Source organism: Balaenoptera acutorostrata, chromosome 4, assembly GCF_949987535.1.
Source record: "Balaenoptera acutorostrata chromosome 4, mBalAcu1.1, whole genome shotgun sequence".
Classification (NCBI taxonomy): Eukaryota; Metazoa; Chordata; class Mammalia; order Artiodactyla; family Balaenopteridae; genus Balaenoptera; species Balaenoptera acutorostrata.
Window position 1 is genome coordinate 44786619 of NC_080067.1, and position 12459 is coordinate 44799077.

At 39.8% G+C, this 12459-nt stretch overlaps 1 protein-coding gene across 1 annotated transcript; it reads left to right on the forward strand.

The window, feature by feature from the left end:
• The first annotated feature begins 2241 nt into the window (after positions 1–2241).
• LOC103009509 (plasminogen activator inhibitor 1 RNA-binding protein-like) lies at positions 2242–3878 on the forward strand. The gene has a single exon (XM_057544837.1). The coding sequence runs from the start codon at positions 2325–2327 to the stop codon at positions 2766–2768; it is 444 nt and encodes a 147-aa protein (XP_057400820.1). The 5' UTR covers positions 2242–2324; the 3' UTR covers positions 2769–3878.
• The last annotated feature ends 8581 nt before the right edge of the window (positions 3879–12459 follow it).

Sequence of the window (12459 nt, forward strand, 5' to 3'; positions counted from 1 at the left end):
CAGCAGCCTGAGGCGCGCAGTGCATTCTCCCGGGGAAGTTGTCCCTGGATCATGGGACCCTGGCAGTGGCGGGCTGCACAGGTTCCTGGGAGGGGCGGTGTGGAGAGTGACCCGTGCTCACACACAGGATTTTTGGAGGTGGCAGCAGCAACCCCAGCGTCTCACGCCTGTCTCTGGGGTCTGCACTGATAGACACGGCTCGCGCCCATCTTTGGAGTTCGTTTAGGCGGCACTCTGAATCCCCTCTCCTTGCGCGCCGCGAAACAAAGAGGCAAGAAAAAGTCTCTTGCCTCTTCGGCAGCTGCAGACATTTTCCCGGACTCCCTCCCGGCCAGCTGTGGTGCGCTAACCCCTTCAGGCTGTGTTCACGCCACCAACCCCAGTCCTCTCCCTGTGATCCAACCGAAGCCCGAGCCTCAGCTCCCAGCCCCGCCCGCCCCGGCTGGTGAGCAGACAAGCCTCTCGGGCTGCTGAGTGCTGCTCGGCGCCGAGCCTCCGTGCGGGAATCTCTCGGCTTTGCCCTCCGCACCTCTGTGGCTCCGCTCTCCTCCGTGGCTCCGAAGCTTCCCCCCTCTGCCACCTGCAGTCTCTGTCCGCGAAGGGGCTTCCTAGTGCGTGGAAACCTTTCCTCCTTCACAGCTCCCTCCCACTGGTGCAGGTGCCGTCCCTATTCTTTTGTCTCTGTTATTTCTTTTTTCTTTTGCCCTACCCAAGTACGTGGTAAGTTTCTTGCCTTTGGGAGGTCTGACGTCTTCTGCCAGCGTTCAGTGGGTGTTATGTAGGAGCAGTTCCACGTGTAGATGTATTTCTACTGTATCTGTGGGAAGGAAGGTGATCTCCGCGTCTTACTCTTCCGCCATCTTCTCAACCTGGGTCCTCTTTTAACCTCTTTTTGAGCAAGGTTAAAATTTTTACTATACACCTATCATTATAGCAGGAGAGGAGGCCATAACCTGCTCTCCAGGGGTACCACTTGGGGTTCCTCAGGAGCCAGTTTATCCTCCTTAGGGAGTGAAAGACCATTCTTGGGCTTGTCCAGAGTTAGCCTAACACATGTGGGTGGGGAGAAGATGAGCCGTGTGAGAGGAAGGATTTTTCTTCTTTGTGTCCCCATTCTGTTAGCATGTTAGGCAAGTGGTGTGTGTAAACATTGGGTGAACATTGCATATTCTATATTTAATAAGTTAATTTTTCTCAGAGGGCCTGAGATACTAAGCCAAAGAAAACCAATGCCATAGTTGATCTTAGCAAAAGTGATGAAAAGAAATGATTAGGCTTGAGTTGAGGGATTATCAAATTAATGGACATTGTGGAATCTTAGTTTCCTACTGAACCCTCAGAAAAGTGGTGATGTTGATTTTACAACTGGAATTAAAAAGAACTCAAGGTCACTTAACTCTTCCTCTTGCCTACTAGAACTTCACTTAATCATCTCAGGCAGACAGCAACCTCTCCTAATTTCAGAAACTCTCAGGGGAATCTGTTAAATGGGGTTCTTTGTCACCCTATCAGAGATAACTGCAAAAATGTGCATTAACCATAGGCCATTGAGCAGATACTCCACTGCCTGCTAGGGTAGTAGCATTTCAGCACCCAGATGGAAAGTTTTATCCTAAGCATCTGCCTTTGACCAGTGGAGGGAGTTTTGATGATGGATCCTTATCAGCAGAAACATTGTTTTACTCATCTGCATTCTCAATGCCCAGCCCAGGGCCTGGCAATCAGTAGGCATTGCCTGAGAGCCTTCAAAAGGAACCCTGAACATAATGGTTCCTATGTAAAGACCTACTGTGTCCAGGTTAACCTTAATTTGGAAAACTCTTTTTAAAAACGTATTTTATTAATTACTTAAGTAATCCAGACTATGCAGAAAAAAAAACAAATGGACAAAGTTAAAACAAAACAGGAAGCCTGTCATGGCATAAACTTTTGGGAAATAGTAGTTTTAATTTGTTCTCAAGGTGCTGAAGTATCACTGAAATAATAGCCAATTGAGGGGCTGACGGGAAGAAAAAGAGGAGAGAATGAAAAAATTAATAACATAATGAACATAATAGAATTATTAATAAAACTTATTAGCTTAATTAGATTAAAATAATAATTATTATTTATTTATTTTTAGTTCTAAGAAACCTATTAAGTGATAGGGCATTTTAGCCTTCTTGGTACTTTTATTAAAAAAAAAAATTTTTGGCCTGGCGCCGGAAGAGAAGACGGCCCCCCTCTCTCCACCTGGCCATCTTGTGGGAAGAGCTGAAGCAGGCGCTCTTGGCTCAGCGCGGCCCGCTGCAATCCGTGGAGGAACGCGCCGCCGAGCCACCATCATGCCTGGGCACTTACAGAAAGGCTTCGGCTGCGTGGTCACCAACCGATTCGACCAGTTATTTGACGACGAATCGGACCCCTTCGAGGTGTTGAAGGCAGCAGAGAACAAGAAAAAAGAAGCCGACAGGGGCGGCGTTGGGGGCCCTGGGGCCAAGAGCGCAGCTCAGGCTGCAGCCCAGACAAACTCCAACGTGGCGGGCAAACAGCTGCGTAAAGAGTCCCAGAAAGACCGCAAGAACCCACTGCCCCGCAACGTCGGCGTGGTTGACAAGAAGGAGGAGACGCAGCCGCCCGTGGCGCTTAAGAAAGAAGGAATAAGACGCGTTGGAAGAAGACCTGATCAGCAACTTCAGGGTGAAGGGAAGATAATTGATAGGAGACCAGAAAGGCGACCACCTCGTGAAAGACGATTCGAAAAGCCACTTGAAGAAAAGGGTGAATGAGGAGAATTTTCAGTTGATAGACCGATTATTGACCGGCCTATCCGAGGCCATGGTGGTCTTGGAAGAGGTCGAGGAGGTCGTGGATGAGGAATGGGCCAGGGAGATGGCTTTGATTCTCGTGGCAAACGTGAATTTGATAGGCGTAGTGGAAGTGATAGATCTTCTTTTTCACATTACAGTGGCCTGAAGCATGAGGACAAGCGTGGAGGTAGCGGATCTCACAACTGGGGAACTGTCAAAGATGAATTAACAGAGTCCCCCAAATACATTCAGAAACCAATATCTTATAATTGCAGTGACTTGGAGCAATCAAATGTGACTGAGGAAACACCTGAAGGTGAAGAACATCCAGTTGTGGACACTGAAAATAAGGAGAATGAAGTTGAAGAAGTAAAGGAGGGAGGCCCAAAAGAAATGACTTTGGATGAGTGGAAGGCTATTCAAAACAAGGACCAGACAAAAGTAGAATTTAATATCAGAAAACCAAATGAAGGTGCTGATGGGCAGTGGAAGAAGGGATTTGTTCTTCATAAGTCAAAGAGTGAAGAGGCTCATGCTGAAGACTCGGTTATGGATCACCATTTCCGGAAGCCAGCAAATGATATAACATCTCAGCTGGAGATCAATTTTGGAAACCTTGGCCGCCCAGGACGTGGTGTCAGGGGAGGACGAGGCAGCCGTGGGCGTGGTGGACGTCCAAACCGTGGCATCAGGACTAACAAGTCAAGTGCTTCTGCTCCTGATGTGGATGACCCAGAGGCATTCCCAGCTCTGGCTTAACTGGATGCCATAAGACAACCCTGGTTCCTTGTGGACCCTCTTCTTTGAGGCTTGCATGCTTAAGGATCCCAAACAACTAAGAAATTAAAAAAAAAAAAAAGACTGTCATTCATACCATTCACACCTAAAGACTGAATTTTATCTGTTTTGAAAATGAACTTCTCCTGCTACACAGAAGTAACAATATGGTAGTCAGTTTTGTATTTAGGAAATGTATTGGTAGTGGGGATGTTTTCATAATTTTCAGAGATTATGCATTCTTCATGAATACTTTTGTATTGCTGCTTGCAAATATGCATTTCCAAACTTGAAATATAGGTGTGAACAGTGTGTACCAGTTTAAAGCTTTCACTTCATTTGTGTTTTTTAATTAAGGATTTAGATGTTCCCCCTATTGCAAACTGGTTTTAAATATTGGACATAATAGCAGTTTTAATACCTGCTTTGCATTTTCACACATGGTCAACTGGGACATGTAAACTTTGATTGTCAAATTTTATGCTGTGTGGAATACTAACTACTTTATATATTTTAACTTAGTTTTAATATTTTCATTTCTGGGGATAAGGTCTTTTTTCACTTCTCATGATAGCTGTTATATATGCTAAATCTTTATATACAGAAATATCAGTACTTGAACAAATTCAAAGCACATTGGTTTATTAACCCTTGCTCCTGCATGGTTCATTAGGTTCAATTTATAATTGATTCACAATTTCAATTACATTTACTTTTAAAATATGTCACTTTCCCATTTTAAAAACCAATCTAGACACCTTACTGGTGAAAGTTGTTTAAGCTACTTATTGTTGATAGACACATACTGTCAAGTGAAGTAGTTTTATGGGTGTTGGGTTTTTCCTCCTCCAATAGGGTGGGTGTAACAAGTTAATTTGGCTAATGCATAATATTTAAACTGCTCTGTAAAGTAAGTGGCCACTCAGTATGATTTGTATGTGTGAAAGGTCCCAAATCAAAATTGTACATCCATAATCAACCCTTCAACCCTTGTTCTAAAGAAACCAAAGGGCACTGGTTAGTATGGTAAGGGGGGAGGTATGTTAATTTTTGGAATTTGGAAAGCAGACAGCTTTACTTTATAAGGTTGGAACAGCAACACCATCCATGAAATACAAACCAAAAATTTTACTGTTTCTGAATTTCCTATATTGCTATTCATTTTGGTCTTAAGTTGATAGATTCCACAGAAGGTGATAAGTATCTTTTACCTCTTCCTCCGTTAGAAAATTAGGTTAATAATGGATTTCTTGATCGAGAGCATCACCACTGACTAAAACGTACATGGAGAGAATAATCAATAAACAGGCTTTCTAGGAAAAAATAAATAAATAAATAAAAATAAAAACAAATTTTTATTGAAATATTTCACATGTAAATGAAATCATACAGTATTTTTCTTTCTTTGTCTGATTTATTTCACTTAGCATAGTACCCTCTAGATCCATCCATGCTGTTGCAAATGGCAAGATTTTTTTATGGCTTAGTAGTATTCAATTCAATCTTTTTATGGCTTAGTAGTATTCATCTTCTTTATCCATTTGTCTATCTATGGACACTTAACTTGCTTCCATATCTTGGCTATTGGAAATAATGCTGCAGTGGACATTGGAGTGCATATACCTTTTTGAATTAGTGTTTTTTTTTGTTTTCTTTGGGTAAATACCCAGGAGTGGAATTGCAGGATCATACGGTAGTTCTATTTTTATTTTTTATTTATTTTTTAATTTTTTTATTTTTTGCTCTCTGAAATTTTATTCTTACATAACCGTAATTACTTACTAATGGATATATGTGCCTGTTGGGCACTGCACAACTTTTTAAAAAAAATTTCATTGGGATATAATTGATTTACAATGTCATGTTAGTTTCAGGTGTACAGCAAAGTGAATCTGTTATACAAATACATTCATCCACTCTTTTTTAGATTCTTTTCCCATATAGGCCATTACAGAGTATTGAGTAGAGTTATCTGTGCTATACAGTAGGTCCTTATTAGTTATCTACTTTATATGTAGTAGTGTGCATGTGTCAATCCCAATCTTCCAACTTATCCCTCCCCCCTTACCCCCCAGTAACCATAAGTTTATTTTCTACATCTGTAGATTCCATATATAAGCAGTATATGATATTTGTCTTTCTCTGTCTGACTTACTTCACTCAGTACGAGAATCTCTAGGTCCATCCATGTTGCTGCAAATGACATTATCTTGTTCTTTTTTATGGCTGAGTAATGTTTCATTGTATATATGTATCACATCTTCTTTATCCATTCCTCTGTTGATGGACATTTAGGTTGCTTCCATGTCCTGGCTATTGTGAATAGTACTGCAATGAACATTGGGATGCATGTATCTTTTCAACTTATGGTTTTCTTTGGATATATGTCCAGCAGTGGGATTGCTGGATCATATGGTAGCTTTATTTTTTAATTTTTGAGGAATCTCCATACTGTTTCCACAGTGGCTGCACTGGTTTACATTCCCACCAACAGTGCACAAGGTTCCCTTTTCTCCACGTCCTCACCAATGCTTGTTATTTGTTGTCCTTTTGATGATAACCATTCTAAAATATGTGAGGTGATACTTCATTGTTGTTTTGATTTGTATCGCTGGTGGTTGTTGAGATTCTTTTCATGTATCTGTCGGCCATCTATATGTCTTCTTTGAAATAATGTCTATTCATATCCCCTCCCAATTTTTTAATTGGATTGTTTGTTTTTTTGATGTTGAGCTGTGTGAGTTCCCTATGTATTTTGGATATTAGCCTCTTATTAGATATATTGTTTAGAAATATCTTCTCCAATTCAGTAGGCTTCCTTTTCATTTTGTGGACAGTTTCCTTTGCTGTGCAAAAGCTTTTTAGTTTGTTATAGTCCCACTTGTTTATTAAAAATTTTTAAAACAGTTTTATTGACATATGATGTACATACCATACAGTCCACCCATTTAAAGCATTAAATTCACTGTTTTTTGATATTTACAGATAAGTGCAACTGTCACTGCAATCAGTTTTAGAATATTTTCATCACCTCAAAGAGAAATTCTGTACCCTTTAATTATCATTCCCTTGTCTTCCCCTGCTTTCTCCAGCTCTAAGCAATCACTCATCTCTTTTCTGTCTCTGTAGATTTCCCTGTTTTGGACATTTCATATGATTGGAAGCATATAACATGTGGTCTTCTGTATCTGACTTCTTTCACTTAGCATGAAGTCTTCAACATTTATTTGTGCTGTAGCATGTATCAATACTGTATTTGTATGGCTGCATAGTATTCCACTATAACACATTTGTATAACACATTTTGTTTTTTATTTATCATCAGTTGATGGATATTTGGGTTGTTTCCATCTTGTGGCTATTATGAATAACATTGCAGAAAACATTCTTGTACAAGTTTTTGTGTGGACGTATGATTTCATTTCTCTTGGGTATATACCTGGGAGTGGAATTGCTGGGTCTTATGGTAACTCTATGTTTAATTGTTTGAGGAACAGCCAGACTATTTTCCAGAATGGCTGCACTATTTTACATTTCCACCAGTAGTGTATGAGGATTCTGATTTGTCCACATCCTTGCCAAAACTTATTTTCCATTAAATTTTTTTTTTCTTATTATAACCATCCAAGTGGTTGTGAAGTGGTCTCTTATTGTGGTTTTGATTTTCATTTTCTTCATAACTAATGAGGTTGGGCATCTTTTCATGTGCTTATTGGCCATTTGTATATCTTCCTTGTAGAAATGTCTATTTTTTTATTTTTAATATTTAATTCTCCTTAAGCTTCACCTGAAAAATAAGGTTGTAATGCCTAGTTGTTAATAGAACTAAGTGAACTGGTACATATGACAATTTAGTTTGTGTCCAGCTCTTAATTAATGATTCTAATTATTGTCATCACTCACAGCTCTGAACCTCTGTTTCTTCATCTCTGTTGTCCTGAAAAATGTGTGATATTTTTCCTGCTATACCACAATTATAATATAAAAGTAATCACTGGCATTTAACATTAAATCATATTCTGTGCTAAGTCCTAATGAATAGATATATTTGATTCCTGCAAGCTGCAGTCTTGATATCTGATATTGACCCTCCCCAGCTTGAAGAGTTAATGAGACTGAAATTGAGGACATCCTGGAATTCATTTGGAGGCACAGTGTGTAAACCTCAGATTCTACATGTTACAAGGATGGTATTAAAGGCCCGTAACTGGAATGTCACACCAAGAAACCTCAAGAATTAAGTATAACAAGAGTTAAGTAAAACTGTAGTCATAGTTATAGATGGAAGAACAATCCCTAGCACAGCTAACTCTTGTAATAATAAGAATAATCACTTGCATAGCACTTACTTTGTGCCAAGGCCTGTTATAAGCTATATATAATACACTTATTTAATCTTTACACAAAATATGGAGTAAATGAAATGAACAAATACTTAATTACTGCTTCCCCTGTGCCAGGCCCTGTGCTAGATGCCAAAAGGACAAAGCGTCTACTGTACACTGCAGTCCTTGAAAGAGGAAAGTGACATGGCTCAAATAATCCCATCAATGAATGTAGATTACACTGAGATGGGAGCCATGGAGGAATGGACATGGTGCCGTGCAAATGCATGCTGGAGGGGGATTACTCTTCTGGGGAAGTAATAACTGAGCTGAGAGATGAAAGGAGTTCATTGGTTGGGGTAGAGGAGTGAGATACCAGAGGGAAGAGCATGAGCCAATGTCCTGTGGCTGGAGGAAGCAAGGTGAAGCTGAGAAACTGAAAGGTCAGGGTGGCTGGAGGACAGAGAGCAAGGGGAGCATGCCATGAAGTGAGCAAGAGCCCTGTGAGCCTCAAGAAAGATTTTAGTCTTTATTCTGACAGCAATAGGAAATGATTAAAAGACTGTTATTAGGGGGATAACATGACCGGATTTCTGTTACTGTGGCTGCAGTGTGGGAAAAAGGGAAGGGGGCTGAAGAGGACTGGGAAGACCAGCCTAGACAAAGACTTAAGTGAGCAAGTTGGACAGGTCCATCTTAATAAGGTGGATGACTCTGCTGGCATGATTCACCTTTGTAAGGCTTGGGGATTCATCTTCCCAGTCATGCTGTGGGCTGTCTTCCAGGTGCCAGCCAGCATCTGACAGGAAAAATCAATTTTCCGGACACATATGCACATGCCCCAGAGACAGAGCGTGGAAATACTGAGCTCATCCAGGATTCTATTCTGTTATAAATCTTACAATTCCTGAGATATAGCTCCTCTCTTGGTGCCTTTTTAGCCCTAAGCATCCTGCAGGACCTAACTTTGAGTCCATCTCTTCCTTGATTTCTTTTCCCAGCTCTCTGCCCCCTTTGATCTCTCCTTCTCTGAACTCCTATCGGATTTTGTAATCTATTTCTAGTTTGGGTTTTGCAAGGTCAGGGCTTAGAGTCTTTATTGCAGTTGGACCTCCTGCTGTCCCCAGGTGAATATACCTTTTTATGACCTCATGTTTCCAACAGCTGGGTTCTCCACAGGGAAAGTTAACTGCGAGGGATAGCAGCATCTGCTTCCACTAAATGATACCCAAGAACAATAAACATTAGAATTACTTTTATTAGAATCACCGAACATAGCTTCTAGCTTATATGAATAATCATTGAGTTTAGACAGATAATTACCACTACCATTGAGATAGAGGCTTTCCCCTGCCACCCCCACTTTTGGTCTGTTCTCAATGCTGTAATGTGAATACCTAGAAAAGTGCCTGGCACATAGTAGTTGCTCAATAAATGTTGGCTGAATGAATGAATGAGTGAATGAATAGCTGAATGAGTGAATGGAGAACTTTCTACATGTCAAGTACTGTTCTAGGTGCTTAACTTGGATAATTTCCCTTAACCCTTATAGCAACCCTAGGAGCGGAGTTTATTATTATCCCTTTAAGTAGTGCTGTCCAACAGAAATATAACATGAGTCACATATGGGATTTCAAGTTTTATGGTATAGCTACATTTAAAAAAGTTTTAAAAGGGTAAAATTAATTTTATACTCTGTTTAAGTTATCTAAAACATTTAACATGTAGTCAGTATAAAATACTGATAAGATATTTTGCATTTTTTTGTGCTAAGTTTTTGAAACCCAGTGTGTATCTCACAATTACAGTGCGTCTCTGCTCAGAGTGACCACAGTTCTAGTGCTCAGCAGCCACATGTGGCTCCTGGCTACCGTATTGGTGAGCAGAGCTCTAGAACTTAGGATGGTTATTTCACCCAAAGTCCAAAGTTAGCAAGTGGCAGAACTGGATTTCAAATCTAGGCCACTTGGCTCTACACTGTCGTCTTAATCACATGCATGATGCTTTCTAATGAGCTACCTTTAAGGGCAGACTTAAGAAACACTTAGATATAAGGCAATTTATTAATCCTTAATCATTATCAGGTTTCAGTCAGTATAACCCGGTAATTCTCTGAGGCATGAACATAAGGTATTCTTCCGGTTTCTGGTGAAACTTTTCTCTCATTGGCCTCCTCTGGGGCTTGCTGCCTGATCTAGGACTTGAGGCCACCTTTCTGTAAAAGCCCTTCCAAGAGGATGCCTCAGGTCTGATTTCTCTCTGTGATAGCTACCAATGGTACTAACGGTCTGTTCACTTTGCTTAGACCATTGGGAGGAAAGGAAAGCATTTTTTTTTTTTTCTCCCTCAGGGTCCTTTATTACAGAACAAGTGATTTACCTTGAGAAAGCAAATAACATTCCAACCTGTGAATTCAGAGTTAATGAAAGCAGTCTCTGTCTTTGGAAACAGTAGTTTGCAAATCTGTTCCAAGGAGTTCTCCCAAAGAGGGGGCAAGGGCCAGGCTGCTGTCAAGATGCCAGGCCACAGCCCCCAGCCCTCACTCTGATACAAAGGATCATGAGAGATTACTACAAGCAACTATATGCCAATAAAATGGACAACCTGGAAGAAATGGACAAATTCTTAGAAAAGGACAACCTTCCAAGACTGAACCAGGAAGAAATAGAAAATATAAACAGACCAATCACAAGCACTGAAATTGAAATTGTGATTAAAAATCTTCCAAAAACAACAACAACAACAACAACAACAACAAAATCTTCCAACAAACAAAAGCCCAGGACCAGATGGCTTCACAGGCGAATTCTATCAAACATTTAGAGAAGAGCTAACACCTATCTTTCTCAAACTCTTCCAAAATATAGCAGGGGGAGGAACACTCCCAAACTCGTTCTATGAGGCCACCATTGCCCTGATACCAAAACCAGACAAAGATGTCACAAAAAAAGAAAACTACAGGCCAATATCACTGATGAACATAGATGCAAAAATCCTCAACAAACTACTAGCAAACAGAATCTAGCAGCACATTAAAAGGATCATACACCATGATCAAGTGGGGTTTATCCCAGGGATGCAAGGATTCTGCAATATATGCAAATCAATCAATGTGATACACCATATTAACAAACTGAAGTATAAAAACCATATGATCATCTCAATAGATGCAGAAAATGCTTTTGACAAAATTCAACACCAATTTATGATAAAAACTCTCCAGAAAATGGGCATAGAGGGAACGTACCTCAACATAATAAAGGCCATGTATGGCAAACCCACAGCCAACATCATTCTCAATGGTGAAAAACTGAAACCGTTTCCTCTAAGATCAAGAACAAGACAAGGGTACCTACTCTCACCACTATTATTCAACATAGTTTTGGAAGTTTTAGCCATGGCAATCAGAGAAGAAAAAGAAATAAAAGGAATCCAAATCGGAAAAGAAGAAGTAAAACTGTCACTGTTTGCAGATGACATGATACTATACATAGAGAATCCTAAAGATGCTACCAGAAAACTACTAAAGCTAATCAATGAATTTGATAAAGTAGCAGGATACAAAATCAATGCACAGAAATCTCTTGCAATCCTATACATTAACAATGAAAAATAAGAAAGAGAAATCAAGGAAACACTCCCATTTACCACTGCAACAAAAAGAATAAAATACCTAGGAATAAACCTACCTAAGGAAGCAAAATACCTGTATGCAGAAAACTATGACACTGATGAAAGAAATCAAAGACAATATAAACAGATGGAAAGATATACCATGTTCTTGGATTGGAAGAATCAACATTGTGAAAATGACTATACTACCCAAAACAATCTATAGATTCAATGCAATCCCTAACAAATTACCAAAGGCATTTTTCACAGAACTAGAACAAAAAATTTCACAATTTGTATGGAAACACAAAAGACCCCGAATAGCCAAAGCAATCTTGAGAAAGAAAAATGGAGCTGGAGGAATCAGGCTCCCTGACTATGCTACAAAGCTACAGTAATCAAGACAGTACGGTACTGGCACGAAAACAGAAATATAGATCAATGGAACAGGATAGAAAGACCAGAGATAAACCCACGCACATATGGTCATTTTATTTTTGACAAAGGAGGCAAGAATATACAGTGGAGAAAAGACAACTTCTTCAATAAGTGGAGCTGGGAAAACTGGACAGCTACATGGAAAAGAATGAAATTAGAACACTTCCTAACATCATACACAAAAATAAACTCAAAATGGATTAAAGACCTAAATGTAAGGCCAGACGCTATAAAACTCTTAGAGCAAAACATAGGCAGTACACTCTTTGACATAAATCACAGCAAGATCTTTTTTGACCCACCTCCTAGAGTAATGGAAATAAAATCAAAAATAAAGAAATGGGGCCTAATGAAACTTAAAATCTTTTGCACAGCAAAGGAAACTATAAACAAAATGAAAAGACAACCCTCAGAATGGGAGAAAATATTTGCAAACAAAACAACTGACAAAGGATTAATCTCCAAAATATACAAGAAGCTCATGCAGCTCAATATCAAAAAAAAACAAAGAACCCATT